The 23,706-nt window shown below is 41.8% G+C and overlaps 1 protein-coding gene across 5 annotated transcripts in view; it reads right to left on the bottom strand.

The window, feature by feature from the left end:
* Positions 1 to 22,055, bottom strand: part of LOC146578127 (ribonuclease inhibitor-like) — a 44,254-nt gene extending 22,199 nt beyond the window's left edge. For 2 of the 5 annotated variants that reach the window (XM_085268528.1, XM_085268533.1), the window contains exons 1-4: positions 21,055 to 21,595; positions 15,662 to 15,802; positions 10,363 to 10,536; positions 669 to 842 (exon numbers count right to left, since the gene is read on the bottom strand). In XM_085268528.1, coding sequence (XP_085124654.1) covers positions 669 to 842; positions 10,363 to 10,536; positions 15,662 to 15,780 — 467 coding nt within the window. In that variant the 5' untranslated portion in view covers positions 15,781 to 15,802; positions 21,055 to 21,595. Of the gene's footprint in view, positions 1 to 668; positions 843 to 10,362; positions 10,537 to 15,661; positions 15,803 to 21,054; positions 21,600 to 21,964 lie in introns of those variants that run through there. The other 3 variants (XM_085268529.1, XM_085268530.1, XM_085268531.1) reach the window with 3 other exon arrangements.
* Positions 22,056 to 23,706: the final 1,651 nt, after the last annotated feature.

The raw sequence follows: 23,706 nt of genomic DNA, 5'->3' as shown, positions 1-23,706 counted from the left end.
CTCACATATGCTTGCCTTGAATGTATAACCGTTTTCACTCAAATAAAAGGAGCCGTAAGGGGATTGAGGTTTGGAGTTGGGTGAGCTTAGGTGAGGAGTGAATGACTCTCTCAGAGATCCTGGCCGGGATTTCCTTGTGACAAGTAAAAGATAAAAGCACTGTGGTTTTGCTCTGTTTACAAGAATTGGTCTTTGAGACAGCGAGGTCTGTGACTTTAGACCTAACAGCTCTTTCACGTATGAAAAGTTTGTGCAATTTCTTCTGTTGATTTTAAACAAAAAAGAACAAGAAAAACAGGAAAACAAAGATAGGAACACTCTTTTGCCAGGACAAAGAGCAGCTGCTGCTTGTGTCCGCACCGCCATTGGTTAGGAATGACAGCTGTGGATTAATCAGGGTCCCCTCTCTTTGAATTAGGAAAGGTCGGCAGGCCACTCAGCACCCTGTGGAGGGCCAAGTATGAGCCGCCAGCCATACATTCAGTATCACTGTTTCAAAGGTGAAAATTATTACAGTTAAAACATTAAACCCGAGAAGAAGAAAACAGACTATACTATGAAGATCCTCAGTGTGGATCCGTATAATATCAGCCTTATGTCTGCAGTTTAGTGTCAGCACAACTTCGTCATCATATTCATCTCAGCACAACTAAAACATGGTGACTGACCTCAGAATTTCAAGTCCACATCCTGGACTCTCCAGAAAACCACACAGCTGTTTCACTCCTGAATTCTGCAGGTTGTTGTAGCTCAGATCCAGCTGTCTCAGATGGGAGGGGTTGGACTTCATTGCTGCTGCCAGATAATCACAGCTCATCTCTGACAAACCACAGGTCCACAAACTTTATAAAGAATGAAATATGCAAGTTTATTAGAGAAAGTGTGTGCTTGAAATCATTCAGTGTTTCATAATATATTCAGAGCTGAAGAAGGTTCAGAGTGTAGAAGTTTCAAAAATGGAATCTCCAATTAGCTAAAGCAAACAGAAAGCAGCTTAAAAAACCCACAATAACAGAAATAAATGTTCAAATTAAAGTTATGCATTTCTAGAAAAAGTATTTTAAAGACAGCGTCGCTATTGATCATCTTCTGTTCAATAAAAATTTGGTTTTCCACATGTGAGTGTTTATGATGCACAAAAGACTGAGTGCAAAGAAGGAGCGAGGATGACAGAGAAATGGTACAAGAGCATCAACACCAGTGAGGAAATTTCCAGAAGGATTTTGGAACCTGTTGGATTAAATCACAAAACCAAGTTGTTACAAAGAAACTCCATCATATTATTGCTTAGCATGTCCCAGGGTTCCTCTGGGATGTTTGGAACTTGTAGAAGTGCAACATTTTCTAATGATTATAGCCTAAAGTCAGAATATGATCCAATCACTAATAATTGATCAACAAATTGATTTACTCTGCCTTACAGAAACCTGGTTGCAGCAGGATGATTATGTTACTCCAAAAGTTAATTCTGCTAATCTGGACGTAGCGTTTTCTGGGGAATCGTTTCGTCACTCATCCAAGTGACTTCTTCAGTCACTTGAAACCACTCCAGACTGAAGAAGTCACTTGGAGGAGTGACGAAACGATTCCCCCAGAAAACGCTACGTCCAGATGAACAGAATCAACTTTTGGAGATTTATTTTCCTGGATGATTGAGAATGCATTAAGACGATGATTATGTTAGTTTAAATGAATCAACACCCCCGAGTCATTCTAACTACCAGAAATATCGAAGCACAGGCCGAGGGGGCGGTGTGGCAGCAATTTTTCACACCAGCCTATTAATTAATGAAAGACCAAGACAGACTTTTAATTCATTTCAAAGCCTGATGCTTAACATTGTCCACCCCAGCTGTGAAACTCAGAAACCAGCCTTACTTGTTATCATCTATCATCCACCTGGGCCTTACACAGAGTTTCTCTCTGATTTCTCAGACTTTTTATCTGATTTAGTTCTCAGCTCAGATAAAATAATTATTGTGGGTGATTTTAACATCCATGCAGATGCTAAGAATGACAGCCTCAACATGGCATCTAATCTGTTATTAGACTCAATTGGCTTCTCTCAAAATGTAAAAGAACCCACCCACCACTTTCATCACACTCTAGATCTTGTTTTAACATATGGCATAGAAACTGAACATTTAACAGTGTTTCCTGAAAACCCTCTCCTGTCTGATCATTTCCTGATAACATTTATATTTACAATAATTGATTACACAGCAGTGGAGAGTAGACTTTATCCCAGTAGATGTCTTTCTGAAAGCGCTGTAACTAAGTTTAAGAATATAATCCACCCACTGTTATCATCTTCAATGACCTGTAACTAGAGCAGAGCAGCTATCTGAACGCTACCCCAGCAGAGGTCAATTATCTTGTCAATAATTTTACCTCCTCACTAGGGGTGGGCTATATAAACGATATACGATAGAAACTATATAAATTTGGCCAACGATAGAGATTTTGAATATACTGCTCTATAGCGTTAGCGCATGTTGATGTCATCAAGCTGTGCCTGTTTTGGTCGAAAGCATCGCAGCGGCTACAACCATTATCATCTGCAAATTATCCCGGGCGACAGTCATAGCAAAGAGATGAAGCACTTTTGAAATATGGGGAAAGCCAAAAACTGCACTTCCTCCACTTCCGTAACATTGATTCATTAATGTTGAATTCTCTGGCAGCTGTTTTATTCCCATGTTGTTGCAGTATATTAATAACTAACCTCGTATTGTGGATGAATAATCACAGTTGTTCTCCTCACTGAAGTTTGCACCGTGTATAGAATCCTGCTATACGATTGCATTTGTCCCTAACCACCAGAATCCCTCGCGTTAACTTTTCTCGAGTGGAAAAAAAAGTTGCCGTTCATCCTCCAGCTTCACTGTGCTAATGTTATGCTAACATAGCTGTGTCGCTAGCAATCACGTAGCACAACATTTTATACCAAGTAGTCCAACTTCAGTAACCCTTCATTTATGTGGAAAGTGGTAGCAGAGGCCTCAAATCAGAAGTACCTGACTCCGTGGTATAATTCTCAAACACGTACCCTAAAGCAGATGACTCGTAAGCTGGAGAGGAAATGGCGTGTCACATATTTAGAGGATCATCATTTAGCCTGGAGAAATAGTTTGCTGCTTTATAAGAAAGCCCTCCACAAAGCCAGAACATCTTACTATTCGTCACTGATTGAAGAAAATAAGAACCACCCCAGGTTTCTCTTCAGCACTGTAGCCAGGCTGACAAAAAGTCAGAGCTCTGTTGAGCCAACCATCCCTTTAACGTTAACTAGTAATGACTTCATGAACTTCTTCACAACTAAAATTTTTATCATTAGAGAAAAAAATACCAATAATCATCCCACGGATGTAATATTATCTAAAGCTACTTTTAGTACCATTGATGTTAAGTTAGACTCTTTTTCTCCAATTGATCTTTCTGAGTTAACTTCAATAATTACTTCTTCCAAACCATCAATGTGTCTTTTAGACCCCATTCCTACAAAACTGCTCAAAGAAGTCCTGCCATTAATTAATGCTTTAATCTTAAATATGATCAACCTATCTCTAATAATCGGCTATGTACCACAGGCCTTCAAGCTGGCTGTAGTTAAACCCTTACTCAAAAAGCCATCTCTAGACCCAGCAGTCTTAGCTAATTATAGGCCAATCTCCAACCTTCCTTTCATATCATAAATCCTTGAAAGAGTAGTTGTCAAACAGCTAACAGATCATCTGCAGAGGAATGGCTTATTTGAAGAGTTTCAGTCAGGTTTCAGAGCTCATCACAGCACAGAAACAGCTTTAGTGAAGGTTACAAATGATCGTCTTATGGCCTCTGACAGTGGACTCATCTCTGTGCTTGTCCTGCTAGACCTCAGTGCAGCGTTCGATACTGTTCGACCATAATATCCTATTAGAGCAATTAGAACATGCTGTAGGTATTACAGGTACTGCACTGCAGTGGTTTGTATCATACAGTGGGGCAAAAAAGTATTTAGTCAGCCACCAATTGTGCATGTTCCCCCACTTAAAATGATGACAGAAGTCAGTAATTTGCACCAGAGGTACACTTCAACTGTGAGAGACAGAATGTGAAAAAAAAAAATCCATGAATTCACATGGTAGGATTTGTAAAGAATTTATTCGTAAATTAGGGTGGAAAATAAGTATTTGGTCACCTCAAACATGGAAAATCTCTGGCTCTCACAGACCTGTAACGTCTTCTGTAAGACGCTTTTCTGTCCCCCACTCGTTACCTGTATGAATGGCACCTGTTTGAACTCATCATCTGTATAAAAGACACCTGTCCACAGCCTCAAACAGTCAGACTCCAAACTCCGCCATGGCCAAGACCAAAGAGCTTTCGAAGGACACCAGGAAAAGTATTGTAGACCTGCACCAGACTGGGAAGAGTGAATCTACAATAGGCAAGCAGCTTGGTGTGAAAAAAATCAACTGTGGGAGCAATCATCAGAAAATGGAAGCCATACAAGACCACTGATAATCTCCCACCATCTGGGGCTCCACGCAAGATCTCATCCCGTGGGGTCAAAATGATCATGAGAACGGTGAGCAAAGATCCCAGAACCACACGGGGGGACCTGGTGAATGACCTGCAGAGAGCTGGGACCAAAGTAACAAAGGTCACCATCAGTAACACACTACAACGACAGGGAATCAAATCCCGCAGTGCCAGACGTGTTCCGCTGCTGAAGCCAGTGCATGTCCAGGCCCGTCTGAAGTTTGCCAGAGAGCACATGGATGATACAGCAGAGGATTGGGAGAATGTCATGTGGTCAGATGAAACCAAAGTAGAACTTTTTGGTATAAACTCAACTCGTTGTGTTTGGAGGACGAAGAATACTGAGTTGCATCCCAAGCACAACATACCTACTGTGAAGCATGGGGGTGGAAAAATCATGCTATGGGGCTGTTTTTCTGCCAAGGGGACAGGACGACTGATCCGTGTTAAGGACAGAATGAATGGGGCCATGTATCGTGAGATTTTGAGCCGAAACCTCCTTCCATCAGTGAGAACTTTGAAGATGAAACGAGGCTGGGTCTTCCAACATGACAATGATTCAAAACACACCGCCCGGGCAACAAAGGAGTGGCTCCGTAAGAAGCATTTGAAAGTCCTGGAGTGGCCTAGCCAGTCTCCAGACCTCAACCCCATAGAAAATCTGTGGCAGGAATTGAAAGTCCGTGTTGCTCAGCGACAGCCCCAAAACATCACTGCTCTCGAGGAGATCTGCATGGAGGAATGGGCCAAAATACCAGCTACTGTGTGTGCAAACCTGGTAAAGACCTATAGTAAACGTTTGACCTCTGTTATTGCCAACAAAGGTTATGTTACAAAGTATTGAGATGTATTTTTGTTATTGACCAAATACTTATTTTCCACCCTGATTTACGAATAAATTCTTTACAAATCCTACCATGTGAATTCATGGATTTTTTTTTTCACATTCTGTCTCTCACAATTGAAGTGTACCTCTGGTGCAAATTACTGACCTCTGTCATCCTTTTAGGTGGGGGAACTTGCACAATCGGTGGCTGACTAAATACTTTTTTGCCCCACTGTATCTATCTAATAGACTCCAATGTGTACATGTAAATGGAGAGTCCTCTTCACACACTGAGGTTAATTATGGAGTTCCACAGGGTTCAGTGTTAGAACCAATTCTCTTTACATTATACATGCTTCCCTTAGGCAGCATCATTAGAAGACATAGCATACATTTTCACTGCTATGCAGATGACACCCAGCTCTATCTGTCCATGAAGCCACATAACACACACCAATTAGTTAAACTGCAGGAATGTCTTAAAGACATAAAGACCTGGATGGCCGCTAACTTTCTGCTTCTTAGTTCAGATAAAACTGAGGTTATTGTACTCGGCCCTGAAAAGCTTAGAAATATGGTATCTAACCAGATTCTTACTGTGGATGGCATTACCTTGGCCTCCAGTAACACTGTGAGGAACCTTGGAGTCATTTTTTACCAGGATATGTCCTTTAACGCACATATTAAACAGATATGTAAGAATGCTTTCTTTTATTTGCGCAACATCTCTAAAATTAGAAATATCCTGTCTCAGAGTGACGCTGAAAAAACTAGTTCATGCATTTATTACTTCCAGGCTGGACGACTGTAATTCATTATTATCAGGAAGTCCTAAAAACTCCCTGAAAAGCCTTCAGCTAATCCAAAATGCTGCAGCAAGAGTGCTGACAGGGACTAGAAAGAGAGAGCAGATTTCTCCTGTTTTGGCTTCCCTTCATTGGCTTCCTGTTAAATCCAGAATTGAATTCAAAATCCTGCTCCTCACATACAAGGTCTTAAATAATCAGGCCCCATCTTATCTTAATGACCTTGTAGTACCATATCACCCTATTAGAGCACTTCGCTCTCGCTCTGCAGGCCTACCTGTTGTTCTTAGAGTATTTAAAAGTAGAATGGGAGGCAGAGCCTTCAGTTTTCAGGCCCCTCTTCTGTGGAACCAGCTTCCAGTTTGGATTCAGGAGACAGATACTATCTCTACTTTCAAGATTAGGCTTAAAACTTTCCCTTTTGCTAAAGCATATAGTTAGGGCTGGACCAGGTGACCCTGAATCCTCCCTTAGTTATGCTGCAACAGACGTAGGCTGCCGGGGATTCCTATGATGCATTGAGTTTTTCCTTCCCAGTCACCTTTCTCACTCCGTATGTGTTAATACACCTCTCTGCATCGAATCATATCTGTTATTAATCTCTTTCTCTCTTCCACAGCATGTCTTTATCCTGTTTTCCTTCTCTCACCCGAACCAGTCACAGGAGGTGGCCCCGCCCCTCCCTGAGCCTGATTCTGCCGGAGGTTTCTTCCTGTTAAAAGGGAGTTTTTCCTTCCCACTGTCACCAAAGTGCTTGCTCACAGGGGGTCATATGATTGTTGGGTTTTTCTCTGTATCTATTATTGTGCGATCTGCTGTACAATATAAAGTGTCTTGAGGCGACTTTTGTTGTGATTTGCCGCTATATAAATAAAATTGAATTGACTTGAATCACTTCGACATACAGGGAGTGCAGAATTATTAGGCAAATGAGTATTTTGTCCACATCATCCTCTTCATGCATGTTGTCTTACTCCAAGCTGTATAGGCTCGAAAGCCTACTACCAATTAAGCATATTAGGTAATGTGCATCTCTGTAATGAGAAGGGGTGTGGTCTAATGACATCAACACCCTATATCAGGTGTGCAAAATTATTAGGCAACGTCCTTTCCTTTGGCAAAACGGGTCAAAAGAAGGACTTGACAGGCTCAGAAAAGTCAAAAATAGTGAGATATCTTGCAGAGGGATGCAGCAAAATTGCAAAGCTTCTGAAGCGTGATCATCGAACAATCAAGCGTTTCATTCAAAATAGTCAACAGGGTCGCAAGAAGCGTGTGGAAAAACCAAGGCGCAAAATAACTACCCATGAACTGAGAAAAGTCAAGCGTGCAGCTGCCAAGATGCCACTTGCCACCAGTTTGGCCATATTTCAGAGCTGCAACATCACTGGAGTGCCCAACAGCACAAGTTGTGCAATACTCAGAGACATGGCCAAGGTAAGAAAGGCTGAAAGACGACCACCACTGAACAAGACACACAAGCTGAAACGTCAAGACTGGGCCAAGAAATATCTCAAGACTGATTTTTCTAAGGTTTTATGGACTGATGAAATGAGAGTGAGTCTTGATGGGCCAGATGGATGGGCCCGTGGCTGGATTGGTAAAGGGCAGAGAGGAAGAAGGAAGAAGTCTGCATCCTTCAAGAAAAACGTGATTTTCATGCAGGACAATGCTCCATCACATGCGTCCAAGTACTCCACAGCGTGGCTGGCAAGAAAGGGTATAAAAGAAGAAAAACTAATGACATGGCCTCCTTGTTCACCTGATCTGAACCCCATTGAGAACCTGTGGTCCATCATCAAATGTGAGATTTACAAGGAGGGAAAACAGTACACCTCTCTGAACAGTGTCTGGGAGGCTGTGGTTGCTGCTGCACGCAATGTTGATGGTGAACAGATCAAAACACTGACAGAATCCATGGATGGCAGGCTTTTGAGTGTCCTTGCAAAGAAAGGTGGCTATACTGGTCGCTGATTTGTTTTTGTTTTGTTTTTGAATGTCAGAAATGTATATTTGTGAATGTGGAGATGTTATATTGGTTTCACTGGTAAAAATAAATAATTGAAATGGGTATATATTTGTTTTTTGTTAAGTTGCCTAATAATTATGCACAGTAATAGTCACCTGCACACACAGATATCCCCCTAAAATAGCTAAAACTAAAAACAAACTAAAAACTACTTCCAAAAACATTCAGCTTTGATATTAATGAGTTTTTTGGGTTCATTGAGAACATGGTTGCTGTTCAATAATAAAATTATTCCTCAAAAATACAACTTGCCTAATAATTCTGCACTCCCTGTATAAATGGTAAATGGCCTGTATTTGTATAGCGCTTTACACTACATTCAGTCATCCACCCATTCACACATACATTCACAGACCGGTGATGGCAAGCTACATCAACACATATTTAAACATGGTTGTAATCAAACTGCATCAGATTATTGGTGATCAACAGAAATCCTTGGGCTCAGCTCCACAAAGATTTCCAGTTTGTTTACTGTTAATGCAACATGTACAGCAGGTCCTGAGAAACATTAGCAGTATGACAGCTGAGTGTCACCACCTTCTTCTCATTCATCACACTTTGTTTTCATTCATGTCCTCCTCATTTTTACTTTTTAACATTATTACAGTTCAGTCACAGATTCACTCAAACACATGATCATGATTCATGCAGATTTGAGGAGCACACATCTGTTAGCTGTTCTTTCTTTCATGGTTAAGCTTGTACACTGATCTACAGCTGACTGACACTCTGAGTCATTTCCTCATTCATAAAGTCAAAGCTCGGTGGAGAGTGTACATCTGCACAAATTTACCTTGTTACAAAAGCAGAAATCCCAGTTAAACATTGGTTTGCTAAACATAAAGCTTTTACGGCCAATCAGTCATCAATATATCAGGATGGGGACGGCAATGACATCACAGATTTACCATCAGATCAGAATAAAATCTATGACCTCCATCTTTGTAACTCTGAGACTCTTTGGATAGTGTGTTGATATCAGATTGGAAGTTTCCTGCACTGCAAACATTGACTGTGTTACACACTGATCAGTGATAAGTCATTGTTTGATTGGAATCAATCACACTGATCGATTCATCTGATCAAAGTTCAAGCTGCTCAATGATAAGCATAGACATTATAATAAATGATGGATTTTGTATAAACTTTATTGAGTCTATGATGATGACCAAGTGACCCACACTGATTCAAACTCTTCTTCCTCCTGTTTTTATATCACTCTCAGCACTGACACGTCTTCATATTCCTGCTCCTCTGGATTCACACAGAGCTTTTGCTATTTATTTACCCGTTGCCATTGTGAATCATAGTGTCGGACTCCGTGACTCAGACTGAGCATGCTCAGAGCTGATTGACCTGACTCTGATCAGCTCATCTGCAACAGGAAGGTACTTCCTGGAAAATAGCTTATTATCTAATACGAGCTGATTATTGTTATTAATGCCTTATTCTCGTCACAGAGCACTGCACTTTCAGACTGCAGGCTTACTTGTGCTTCCTGGGATATTAAAAAAATAGACGTTTAAAAGTGTTTCTAATAAAAAGCTTTGAAAATAAATGCTTGTTTTTTTTAACTGTTGCTGGATCACTGATTTCACACTGTTGCAGTCAAAGGTGGAAATCATTCACAAGTAAACTTCATATTCACCAAAACGCAGTGTGATGTCATTAGGAAATGTCTCAGCCTCCAGCTTACAAGAAAGCATCTGACTACCCGACCGGGTAGCATTACCCATCATGCCGTGCAGCAGTGTCAGTTTGTAAATGTGCAATAATTCCTGCTCCAGGAATTACAGTATTTCACAGATGCTTTCTGCTGTGAACTTTGACCTGCTAAAGAGAGTCGGCTGTGGATTATTCATTTTTGTGTCTCATACTTAGACCTGTGAATAAGAACGCTACACAGTTAACCAGGGTCCCCTCTCTCTGAATTAGGAAAGGTCAGCAAGCCATGTGTGGGCCACGGGCCATACATTGAGTATCACTGTTTAAATGTGAACATTGTTCTGCTACAGTCAATGCACTAAATCAGAGAGGAAGAAAACAGACTTTACCATGAAAATCCTCCAGTATATACTCCTGCTAGTATAACATCAGTCTGATGTCTGCAGTTTAGTGTCAGCACAACTTTCACATCATATACATCTCAGCACAACTAAAACATAGAGACTGACCTCAGAATTTCAAGTCCACATCCTGGACTCTCCAGAAAACCACACAGCTGCTTCACTTCTGAATCCTGCAGGTTGTTCACGCTCAGGTCCAGCTCTCTCAGATGGGAGAGGTTGGACTTCAGCACTGCTGCCAGATAATCACAGTTCATCTCTGACAAACCACAGATCCTCAACCTGTATAAAGAATAAAAGATGTAGGTTTATTAGACAAAGTGTGTGCTTGAAATCATTCAGTGCTATTCAGAGCTGAAGAAGTTTCAGAATGTAGAAGTTTAGAAAACGGTAACTTCAAACAGCTGAAGCCAACAGGAAGCAGCTTCAAACAAACGCAACAAGAGAAAAACCATTAAAGTTTTACTTTTCTAACAAGAGTATTTTAAAGACAGCGTCACTGATGATCATCTTCTGTTCAGCAAATCTTTGGATAACCTTTCTGTCTTTATGTTCATCAGTGACGCTGTAACTCTGTGACTGTCCTGGGACTGTCACCAGTATTGTTACATCTTTTTTTCCTGAATTTCCACAGCTCTTATAACAGCAGTGTACATTAACCTGCAGGCACACACTGCCTCTGCTTCAGCACTGTTTATGATGCACAAACTGCAGGAACCAAACTCATACTGGCTTATTTGAATCATGTCTGTTTACAAAGACACTTTGAGGCTTTTATCAGTGTGTTTCCTGTCCTACTAGGAGTGATCAAACTGTTCTGGATCAGTAAGGGATGGTTTCCAGCCAAAGAAAGACCAACACTGTACTTCTTGTGCATTTATGGCAGGAACATCAGCGCTGTATCATTGGAACAACACAACACGCCCGATGAACAATGAGGACAAAGAAAAGGTGAGCAAGAAGACCATGGTGGTGTAGAAAGACCGGTAGGGGCTCCAAGACTGAGGAACAGAGACATCAGACTGAGTACCAGCTGAAGGTGCTGCAGTGATTCGGGGAGCTCATTCCAGTCTGAGGCTATACCGTGTGAAATACGTAGACCACAGTTTCTTCACCGACTTCAGCCAAATGAACATCTGGAGATCCATCAGTGCAGGAGCGAGTGATGAGCCATTTTATCATATACACAGATTCTCTCATCAGCTGCTCTAATGTGAGTGCACTGCTTGAATCTGCTTGAGCAGCAGTATATTGCTTGTGTTGTTCCTTTCTAATCAAAGATATGGGACTGAGCCACAGCAGCTCTTTATCCTGTTCTTCACTCTCATTGGTTCTTTGTGCGCTTGCTTTTAGAATAGTAGTCATTCTTATGGTTAAAAGAAGACAATCGGTTGTGACTAACACTTAGCCCCTTTAATATGATCCAGCCCAGGCTGCTGAGGGAGAAGTTGGAGGACATGCAGGCGGAGGTTCCACTGGTCCAGTGGATCAGCGACTGCCTGGCGGGATGACCACAGTTTCTGAGACTGCAGAGCTGTGGTCAGAGAGCCTGAACAACAACATAGGATCACTCCATAGAACTGCGCTGTGCACTTTCCTCTTCACCATCTATATGGCCAACTTCAAGTACATCACAGAAATTTGTCTCCTCCAGAAATTCTCTGATGACATGGCCATTATTGAAACCATGGAAATGGGACGAGAAGAGGAGTACAGTAGACTGATTGGTCGCTTCGTGGTGTGAGGAGAAACACCTGCAGCAGAATGTGGCCAAAGAAAGGAGCTGGTGGTGGACTTCAGCAGAAACAGATCCCGACCCTCCTCTGTCCGCATTTGTGGGACTGACTTTGAAATAGTCACATCCTACAAATACCTGGGAGTTCAACTGAATCACAAGCTGGAGTGGTCTGCCAACAGAGACAATACCTTCAAAAAAGGTCTGAGCCCACTTTACTTTCTATGAAGGCTCAGATTCATCAATGTATGCAGCAGACTGCTCTTTGTTTTATCAGTCTGTTGTTGAGAGTACCATCTTCTTTGCTGTGGCAGAAAGAAGGAGCACGAGAAGCTGCAGAAGTAGCAAGGGCTCAGAGAAGAGCTTGAGAAGACGTGGAGGGAGAAGGTCTGCAAAGGCGAGTGAGGAATTAGTTTTAATATAAATCTTTATCTGTTTAGTGTGGAACAGTCTTTCAAACAGTGATCTTATGAAACACAGTCCCAGTTAAAATGTGTTGTTTCAAGTAAAACATGACTTATACTGCTCTGCTGCAGTTTATGACATCTTTTGTCCCAGTTGTTAAAATAGAAAAAGGCAGCCTACTGGACATTTAACACAGGGGCTTAACTGTGACTAAAAACAGACCTTCAGTACAAATGTATTTTGGAGCAGTGTGTGAATAAAAAGTCCCCCAGTTGTAAACCCCTTCCTGACACTATGACACCCCCCTCCTCCAATCCCTCTCTCAGCAGCAAGACATCTTCTTCTCCCCCTTCCTCCCAAACATCTCCCAGTGTCACAGTGGATCAGGTCAGGAGACAACTGAGGAAGCTTCGCCCCAGAAAGGCAGCAGGCCCAGACAAGGTGTGTCCTAGGATGCTAAAGGCGTGTGCTGCTGAACTTGGGGAGCCGCTACAACGAGTCTTCAATCTCAGTCTGCGACTGGGGAGAGTGCCCGCCCTATGGAAGACATCCTGCATCGTCCCGGTCCCCAAAAAGAACCGGCCCAATGAGCTGAATGACTTCCGACCGGTGGCACTGACGTCACATGTTATGAATACTCTAGAGCGGCTCTTCCTCAACCTCCTCCGACCACAGGTACAACATGCCCAGGACCCACTACAGTTTGCATACAAGGCGGATGTTGGAGTGGAGGATGCCATCCTGTACCTCCTGCATAGAGCCCACTCACACCTGGATGGGGGAAAAGGCACGGTCAGGATCCTGTTTCTTGACTTTTCCAGTGCCTTTAATACCATCCGGCCCTGTATGCTTCAGGAAAAACTGAACAGGATGGAGGTGGACCCCCCGACTACCTCACCGACTACCTCACAGTACGTCAGGCTGAAGGACATCATGTCTGACACTGTGGTCAGCAGCACAGGAGCCCCACAGGGAACTGTGCTGTCCCCTCTTCTCTTCACCCTGTACACCTCTGACTTCTGCTACAACTCTGAATTATGCCACATTCAGAAGTTTGCAGACGACACAGCCATCATGGGGTGTATCTGGGATGATCAGGAAGAGGAGTACAGAAGTCTGGTGAGGAACTTTGTCGCATGGAGTCACACAAACCACCTGCAACTCAACACCTCAAAGACTAAGGAACTGGTTGTGGACTTCGGGAGGTCCAGAGAAGGTCCACTGCCGGTTCAGATAGAGGGGGAGGAGGTGGAGGTGGTCAACAAGTACAAGTACCTCGGGCTGTGGGTGGACAATAAACTGGACTGGTCATGCAACACAGAGCACCTGTATAAAAAAGCCCAAAGCCGACTGTACTTCCTCAGGAGGCTGAGGTCTTTTAACATCTGCAGGAAGCTCCTAAGGATGTTTTACCAGTCAGTGGTTGCTGGAGTACTTTTCTATGCTGTGGTGTGCTGGGGGAGCAGCACAGCAAAGAAGGACTCATCCAGGCTGGAGAAACTGATCAGGAAGGCTGGCTCTGTGGTCGGCATGAAGCTGGACACTCCGGTGACAGTGGCAGAGAAGAGGACATTAAAGAAACTGATGGACATTATGGACAATGCTGGGCATCCTCTGCACACGGCCATTAACAACCAGAGGAGTCTGTTCAGTGACAGGTTGCTTCTCCCCAAGACAAGAACCAACAGACTTAAAAACTCCTTTGTCCCACACGCCATCAGACTGTTTAACTCCTCTCTGGAGGGGAGAGGGAGGGGAGACAGGAGGACAAAGGAGGGGGGAACAACTAAGCTGTAGTGCCTCTTCAACGGTGCAATAGACTCCATACTTGAAATGTGCAATTCACTTGTATTTTTTATTTTTATTCCTATTTATTCTATTTATCCCCTTCGTATATTTTATTTATATTTGTCTCTGTATTTATATATGTGTGTGTGTGTGTGTGTGTGTGTGTGTGTGTGTGTGTGTGTGTGTGTGTATATAATATTCTGTAACTGTAACTTCTGTCGGTGCTGTCCTTTTGGAAACCGAATTTCCCAGATGAACCCACCCGAGGGATTAATAGAGTTTTATCTTATCTTAAACAAAAACTCTGATCACAACAGTAGCAGTGATGATGACGCTGGTACAGTTTAACTCGGAAACTTAGTCTGTTTACACAAACTGAGAAAAGAGGTTGTAACTGAAATAATGCACTAAGATTGAGTGTATCATAAGATATGAAGTCCAAGCTTTACCTTTGAATTGGATACAATTATGGCAGCCATAACAAATAAAAGAGGCACTGGACTCGAGATTAGTTTCAAACCAAGTCACGACTAAAACATCAGAAGTGCTGTGAAACAGAATTTGCCCCATCCTAATTTCTTTTTGATCATTTGTTACATGTTGTTTTTTGTTTGTGTGTTGCTAGTAATACTGACTCAAGCTTTCCAAAACTGCGGTTCAGGGCAATTAACTTTTCATATAGGGGCAAAAGTCCTCACGCTGATGTGAAAGACTCATTGAAATTTATTGCAAATGTAGTTCTTGTTGCCATGTGTGACAGAGCCAATTATGTAAAGGCGCAGGGTAGGTTTGGTTAGCTTTTTCCCCACCTTAAAAAAAGGAAATCATCACTTACAAACCTCTTTTTGTATTTAATCAGCATCTCTTTCTCTAATATTAAAATTTGTTTGATGATCTATAACATACAATTATGAGAAATATGCAAAACAAATAGAAACCCTAACCCTTGGTGGATTAGTGTAGTACAGATGAATAACAGATGTGTAATTTTATCAAAATTCACAGAGTGCTTCACATCTGCCCTCTCTGATTGTTTGGAAACACTTTGCATATTTAATGAATATTTGAAAGTTTTACATCTGAAGGTAAAATATGGTTTTGTTCCCTGTGATTAAATCTGAGCATCAGTACAGTGTTGTCCTGATGGAGGTGTCATTAACAGCAGCCAGTATGATCCAGGCTTTAGCTGCTGGGTCCCTGTGTGACCTCTCAGACTGTTTAACAGATCAGACACAAAGAGAATCAGAGACAGAGCAGATCTGTACTTTAAAGACAAACATGAACCCACTCAGTACACACTTTCCCCAGAGATATGAGCATCACTGTCCTCAAACAGCAAACTACTGAGTCTAATATTTTTACCTTTGTTGTTTCATTGTTTTCTTTTTAATGAATCTTTGTAAAAATCTAAGGATGTTTCAGGTCATATTTATCCAGGAAAACACAAACATCTAAAGAAGCTCATGACAGGTCTCTGACCTAGTTTGTCCAGGTTCAGCACTGAAGTCTGGAGGTTGAGGTTTGGACCTGTCACTCCTCATAGATGGACAGCTGGCTCCTGCAGACTCTGCTCTGTTCTCCTCGTCCTCCATCATCATCTTCTTGCGGACTTCAGTCAGTCTGAGAGGTAAACCACAAACACTCAGTGAGTTCACATTAACAGAAGTAACTGAATTAAAGTCGCTGACCTCTGACCTGTCATGTAACCTAAAAACCAGGTCACATGGTCCACATCAGGGATCACAGAAACCTGATCTTACCTGCAGAACATTAGGAACAGCTCTGAGTCAGATGCAGTCAGCTCTCTGCAAACTCCAACCTCCGTATAAAACTATATTAAAAGCTCTTTTATGGCCATGCAGACACTTTAAGATCACATGATGTTCACACGTGATTTCTGTGACTGTCGTAGTTTAACATGTTAACTCCGTACATGTAACATTCATGTTGATGCAGATCTCAGCTCCACATCAGCTCTGCTGAATAGTCTAAAGTTTCTCTGACACAATGAATTCAAACAGTCTGAGGAAACAAGGATGAACTTAAAGCTCTGACTTTATTGCTAGAGACGTATGAATCAAATGTTTAATCCACATTTGGACTATTTTGTCTCCTCAGTTTGAGCTGAAGAGATTTTTTTTTTGTTGAAGTGCTCAAAATCTATGTTTCCTTTTAATAATGTTTATTTCCCTCGTGTCTTTAAGAGCTCTTATCATTAACTTAGCGTTAGCGCTCTGCAGGTCTCTGCTGTGTAAATACTAATCACAGTGACAGTAAAGGAGGTAAAGGCCATAAATAAACACTGCAGCTGAGCTGTGACGTCATCACGTAGGCTGCGATCTCGGAGTCTGCGGACTCTGGCTGTGTCCCAATTAAGAGACTGCACGCTTGAAGTACGCATTCCAAGTGCGGTTACGTCACCGCCACGCGACGACGGCTGTCCCAATTCGAAGTGTGCTTCAAATGCATACTCCAAATGCGCCGCCGATCTCCCCAAATATCAAGCGTGGTCCGGTGCACGCTTCGTGGTCCCATATATTCATAGCGCGGCGGTGGGTGCCGCAAAATACGGCAGAAGGGAGCGGCCGAAGTGGTTGTTTTTTTCTTTTTCCAAACTTTATTGAAATCATAACGCGAACAGTCAGTCATTCCAGTTCAGTTTGTACAGTAGACATACAAGGCAAATAAGAGTGACAATATACAGCACAATGAAATAAGAAGGATAAATAAATAAAGGAGAAAAAAAAAGAAAAAAGGGGGAATGTGACAGACTTCATAACAACTTTGTACTTGAAAGTTGTGACAGCTCATTCGCTAAACATTTCTGAATGAATTTCAATCAATGATAAACCTTTTTTATTGGAAGTTAATTTAAGAGAGTTTAAGTAATATTCAATTTCAATCAAAAACAAATTAAATGATGGGGTTGAGTTTTGAAATTTACATTTATGTATGTGGAATTTCCCTAATAAGATGGAGCGGCCGAAGAGTGAACTGTCAAAAGTACTGAATATGACGTCACTTATTTATGTGCGAATGTTTAATAATTAAAGTCAGTCATATATCCACAAACACAACAAGCTGAAAGTCAGTGATACAGTGGGGCAAAAAAGTATTTAGTCAGCCACCGATTGTGCAAGTTCCCCCACTTAAAATGATGACAGAGGTCAGTAATTTGCACCAGAGGTACACTTCAACTGTGAGAGACAGAATGTGAAAAAAAATCCATGAATCCACATGGTAGGATTTGTAAAGAATTTATTCGTAAATTAGGGTGGAAAATAAGTATTTGGTCACCTCAAACAAGGAAAATCTCTGGCTCTCACAGACCTGTAACGTCTTCTGTAAGACGCTTTTCTGTCCCCCACTCGTTACCTGTATGAATGGCACCTGTTTGAACTCATCATCTGTATAAAAGACACCTGTCCACAGCCTCAAACAGTCAGACTCCAAACTCCGCCATGGCCAAGACCAAAGAGCTTTCGAAGGACACCAGGAAAAGTATTGTAGACCTGCACCAGACTGGGAAGAGTGAATCTACAATAGGCAAGCAGCTTGGTGTGAAAAAATCAACTGTGGGAGCAATCATCAGAAAATGGAAGACATACAAGACCACTGATAATCTCCCACCATCTGGGGCTCCACGCAAGATCTCATCCCGTGGGGTCAAAATGATCATGAGAACGGTGAGCAAAGATCCCAGAATCACACGGGGGGACCTGGTGAATGACCTGCAGAGAGCTGGGACCAAAGTAACAAAGGTCACCATCAGTAACACACTACAACGGCAGGGAATCAAATCCCGCAGTGCCAGACGTGTTCCGCTGCTGAAGCCAGTGCATGTCCAGGCCCGTCTGAAGTTTGCCAGAGAGCACATGGATGATACAGCAGAGGATTGGGAGAATGTCATGTGGTCAGATGAAACCAAAGTAGAACTTTTTGGTATAAACTCAACTCGTCGTGTTTGGAGGACGAAGAATACTGAGTTGCATCCCAAGAACACCATACCTACTGTGAAGCATGGGGGTGGAAACATCATGCTATGGGGCTGTTTTTCTGCCAAGGGGACAGGACGACTGATCCGTGTTAAGGACAGAATGAATGAGGCCATGTATCGTGAGATTTTGAGCCAAAACCTCCTTCCATCAGTGAGAACTTTGAAGATGAAACGAGGCTGGGTCTTCCAACATGACAATGATCCAAAACACACCGCCCGGGCAACAAAGGAGTGGCTCCGTAAGAAGCATTTGAAAGTCCTGGAGTGGCCTAGCCAGTCTCCAGACCTCAACCCCATAGAAAATCTGTGGCGGGAGTTGAAAGTCCGTGTTGCTCGGCGACAGCCCCAAAACATCACTGCTCTCGAGAAGATCTGCATGGAGGAATGGGCCAAAATACCAGCTACTGTGTGTGCAAACCTGGGCCCTGTGCTTCGTACGTCGCTTACTACATCCAAGATCAAATGAAACATCCAAGACCAAATCATCGCGCTAACTCTGAGCTCGCTATTCCGGTTCCCCGAACACACCTGTTGTTGACGATTAGTATAGCTGGATGAAGTAATGTGAGATCACTGGGTGCCGTAAAAGGGGATACGCATCGATAGCAGAAACAGTGATCGGCAACCCGCTGATTGGTTGGCGAAAATGGCGAAGGGGCGCTCTCGGTATTTTTCGGCAGCAGAGCAAGAACTCATGAGTGAGGGATTTCAGGAGTTTCAGAGTTTAATTAAAACGCAAGGGAACACTGCAAAGGCTGCAAAAGCAAGGAGAGAGGGCTGGCAGAAAGTTGCTGACAAATCAAACTCGTAAGTAATCCAATAATAACAATAATAATGGAGTGGATTTATATAGCGCTTTTCAAGGCACCCAAAGCGCTTTACAATGCCACTATTCATTCACTCTCACATTCACACACTGGTGGAGGCAAGCTACGGTTGTAGCCACAGCTGCCCTGGGGCAGACTGACAGAAGCCAGGCTGCCATATTGCGCCATCGGCCCCTCTGGCCAACACCAGTAGGCGGTAGGGTAGATTTATCATATCACACCATATTATCCAATATTATATTACATTATATTATATTATAATATGTTATATTATATCCCCTTTCACATTAGAGCCACAACAGGACCCACTAGAACATGGGAACAGGTAAAAGTGAAATATAAGAATATTCTACAGAATGGTAATATTTATCACTTATATTGCTTGTCGTCTCTTGGAAAGAGACCCTGGAATACTCTGTTTGTTTGTTCATAACAGCAACCAAGAAAAGGGCAGAGCAAAAAAAAAGACAGGTGGTGGTCCTGCACCCCCTCGTCAACAAGTTGGTTAAGTGAATAATACCCTCACGGGAAAATCGATATCTCTCTATGAGCACACTGTCGCGCTGAGCTAAAGGATCCTGTCTGTCCCGCAATATACGCTGAATTCTGAGGACTCTCCTTATCAATCTTGCACCTTCCACAATGGGTGGCTCGCGTATACAGACAGGACATGGCTGCGACAGACTTCCCAAATCCACCTTCGCTTTTATAGCCGTGGTCTCTCATCTTGATTACACGAAGTAATTTACAATTACTACTCTGAAATATGAATTACATCTGTAATAATCACATACATGTAACAGAATGTTAATAGTACATTTCCCTTTTTTAGGGAATGACCTGTATGTATCTGTGTGAAATCAATAAAAGGATCAAGTGCTGCATTATCTTTAGTTACATTGATGTTATTTATTTATGGTGAAACAGTGGTGGAATATCGCTGTTGCTTTCGTATGAATGACGCGGACATACCTGCGTGGCCACGATCTAATCCTGTTTACATAAAGTAAACCTGCTCCCCAGCAGGTTTACGCTTACGGCTCTGTTGCTATGACAGCAAGTCCCGGATGGGCTTCGGGGAACCGAACGATCCAGGATCACGCGAAATCGTCAACAATCTCATCCAGCTAACTCACTTAGCGCGGTACGAAGAACAGGCCCCTGGTAAAGACCTATAGTAAACGTTTGACCTCTGTTATTGCCAACAAAGGTTATGTTACAAAGTATTGAGTTGCATTTTTGTTATTGACCAAATACTTATTTTCCACCCTGATTTACGAATAAATTCTTTACAAATCCTACCATGTGAATTCATGGATTTTTTTTCACATTCTGTCTCTCACAGTTGAAGTGTACCTCTGGTGCAAATTACTGACCTCTGTCATCATTTTAGGTGGGGGAACTTGCACAATCGGTGGCTGACTAAATACTTTTTTGCCCCACTGTATATATACATATATATACATATATATCATAATAATCTGACAATACTATAATATTGGCCATATTATATTTACATTGCCACAGTGAGATGACTTTGGTCTCATGAGCAGCATTAACTAATTGTTATTTACTAACTAATCTTAAATAACTGTTCAGCACAGAAATGAAGCCCAACAATCATGTTTACAGTCCCGTGGTCTCAGCCTCAGATACTCAACTAATCAAAGTGATGTCATGACAAAAATGAATGACTAACAAAACATTTTTCTCCTTCATTTCTGTCACACAAAGCTGTATGTAAGGTGTCTCACGGTTAGTATCATGGTTGCTAGGCAACCTAAACAGCGCCGGTTGTTCAGTGATGACGCGACGAATCCTACTTCCGGGTCTAAAGTAGTCTGCGTTTAATATGGCTTTTGTGTTGTTAACATGTTTAATGTTTTGTATTTTCTTCTATTTGATCTCAAAAAGCTCCTAAAACAGTCAGCGATCACTGTTGACCTCCCTCGGCTTTTATTACTGCTAATCATTTATTTAAGCTCAGTTTTTAAAACCTTAGGATGTAACTACAGCCCAGCCCATGCAGCAGTATATGAATGACTAACCTCGTATTGTGGATGGATTATCTCAGTTGTTCTCCTGGCTGAAGTTTGGTCCTTTTACAGCATCCTGCCATGCGATTACATTTGTTCCTGACAACCGAAAACACTCACGTTAACTTTTATCGCGTGGAAAAAAGGTTAGCTTGTTTATATTATGCTAACATAGCTGTGTCGCTAGCGGTCACGTAGCACATCATTATATACCAGCTAGCCCAACTTCAGTAACCCTACAAACGTCACTGCTGTTTAGTTTTCTGTCTTCATTTATGCTGGAAGTGATAGCAGAGCTGTACGTTTGAATTTGTTTCCAAAACCCCGCAGTCAGGACATGCTATATTGTATTTAGATAGAAGCTAGCGAGCTAACTTCCTGCTAACTTCTAACTCCGTTAAATGTCATAAATTCCGTTTTCATGGATGCCTGGATGATAAACTCAATTGTTACACCTGGTAGAGCAGAACGCTGATCATTTTATTAAAGATGAAAGACTTTAGACAGTTTTTCAACTCTCAGTAATGCCATAGCGTCCCATTTCACAAGCCTCTCACTTCCGCACTTATAGTACGCACCGTACGTAGTACGGGTAGTGCGCGTACTTCAAGCGTGCAGTCTCTTAATTGGGACTCAGCCTCTGAGTGAACTCAAAGTACAAACTATAAGTACACAAACAAGAACGTAGCTCAGAGTGGCGGACACACTCGGCCTCATTGGTCCAGCTGTGAGTCCGTTACCGTGAACTATGGAGCGGCAGATTTGTGCTGTTTGTGCAGGAACTCAGCTGCACACAGCTGATGTTAGCCAGGAAAACATTACACACTGACTTTGATGGAGAGAACGGAAATGAAACATGAGCTGAACAAACAGTAAAGTTCCTAAAGACAAACTTTTAAAGGAGGAAACAAAGCAAACTTACAGTTTCTTCACACACACCAACAACAAGTTCCACACCTGGACAATAAACACGAAAAAACAGGTGAGCTGCTTCCTGGCAGGAGGCGGGATTCCACCGGAAGCAGAACAGGTGGGAGGGGGGGGGGGTGCAGATTTTCACAATAAGAGCACTTAGAAAAAATTCAGTTAATCTCAAAATGGCATCAACAACTCTGTGCTATTTCTTTCTCAGAGCAGATTCGGGCATTACTCAAATAATAAAGGCTTTTTTTAAAAAAAATATTATACTTTTCATTAGTCTCCAGTTTTATGATTATAAGGCTAAAAATCAACATGAATTTGGTTCTAATCAAAGAAGCTCCTTTAATGTCATTAAAATCCTCACACAGACTTAAAAAGGCGACATTAATGTTAAAATAAATGAATGAAACTTCAGCTGAGAGCTTAATGGAGTCACCATAAGCAGTTCATAGTAGTCACAGCTCTTAATTATTCAGCTTTTCATGAACTAAAGTCATGGTGTGTCAAAGTTTGTGTGAGAAGCTACTTTATGGACAGCTGTAGAACACATCATTATTATTTCTTCATAAATTAAACACACAAGTTTGTCTGTAGATGATTTAAAGTGTGTCATTGTGCAGTTAAAGCTGTTTGTTTGACGCCTTGACCTCCTGTGAAACCAGCTATGAATGAAAAAAAAGTTTCACTTTGGTACAAAATCAACATGTTAACATGAAAACCAGAGAGACTGCAGAACATCTGGAACATCTGCACTTTGACCCAAACTGCTATACTGAGAATATTGTCTACATATTACAGACATGAAGCAAACCTTTATTTTTATTTCTTACATGTTCATGGGTGGATGGACGTGTTGCTTCAATGTCCCACATCTTCTATTTAAATATGAACTGTGAACTACATATAATCATCTGTAAATGGTTTGAGGCACACTGATGCCACCTACAGGGCTGGTGGGGAACAGCAGTGATCTGAAATCATGTGAGATGTTAATGAGTGAGAAGTTAGATAAAAACGTACTTAATATAGCTGTAAGTGATAAAAGTTCATCTAAAACAAAAGATAAATCAACTGAGTCTTTGTAGAGTTCATCTGGTGCACACATGAATTATGTGATGAAAGCTTTATTTCACTGAATGTTTCGTCAAAGCTCATTTCAACACGTTGAAGCCATGAATGAAAGAGAAGACTGAGAATGGATCACATGATGTTTAAGGTGTGTCATGAGCAGTGTTCGTCAAGGTACTTGAAAAAAATAGTCAATAACTAACGACTGATTACTTCTCCAAAAAAGTAATCCCGTTACTTTACTGATTACTTATTTTTAAAAGTAATTAATTACTTAGTTACTTAGTTTAAAAACACAATTTACAACCTGGACAGGTAATAAAGCAATAGATCCTTCAGCCCAATTCTACTTTTTCTGCATAATCCATCATACAAAACGTAATCAAATGGAAAAGTCTCTTTTAAAAACTTGTTTTACTAGTTGTAATCTTTTAACTTCATGCATTTAACTTCATGCTGGCTAAGGGTAAACGTAAATTCAGTAAAATCATAATTCACGTCGGCAGTAATGACACCCGGTTACGCCAATCGGAGCTCACTAAAATCAATATTGAATCGGTGTGCAACTTTGCCAAAACAATGTCGGACTCTGTAGTTTTCTCTGGTCCCCTCCCCAATCAGACCAGGAGTGACATGTTTAGCCGCATGTTCTCCTTAAATTGCTGGCTGTCTGAG

Source organism: Mchenga conophoros, linkage group LG3, assembly GCF_057382185.1.
Source record: "Mchenga conophoros isolate Kocher_MC1m ecotype Shallow Benthic linkage group LG3, M_conophoros_male_GT1.1, whole genome shotgun sequence".
Taxonomy (NCBI): Eukaryota; Metazoa; Chordata; class Actinopteri; order Cichliformes; family Cichlidae; genus Mchenga; species Mchenga conophoros.
This window is presented reverse-complemented; position numbering and strand designations above follow the sequence as displayed.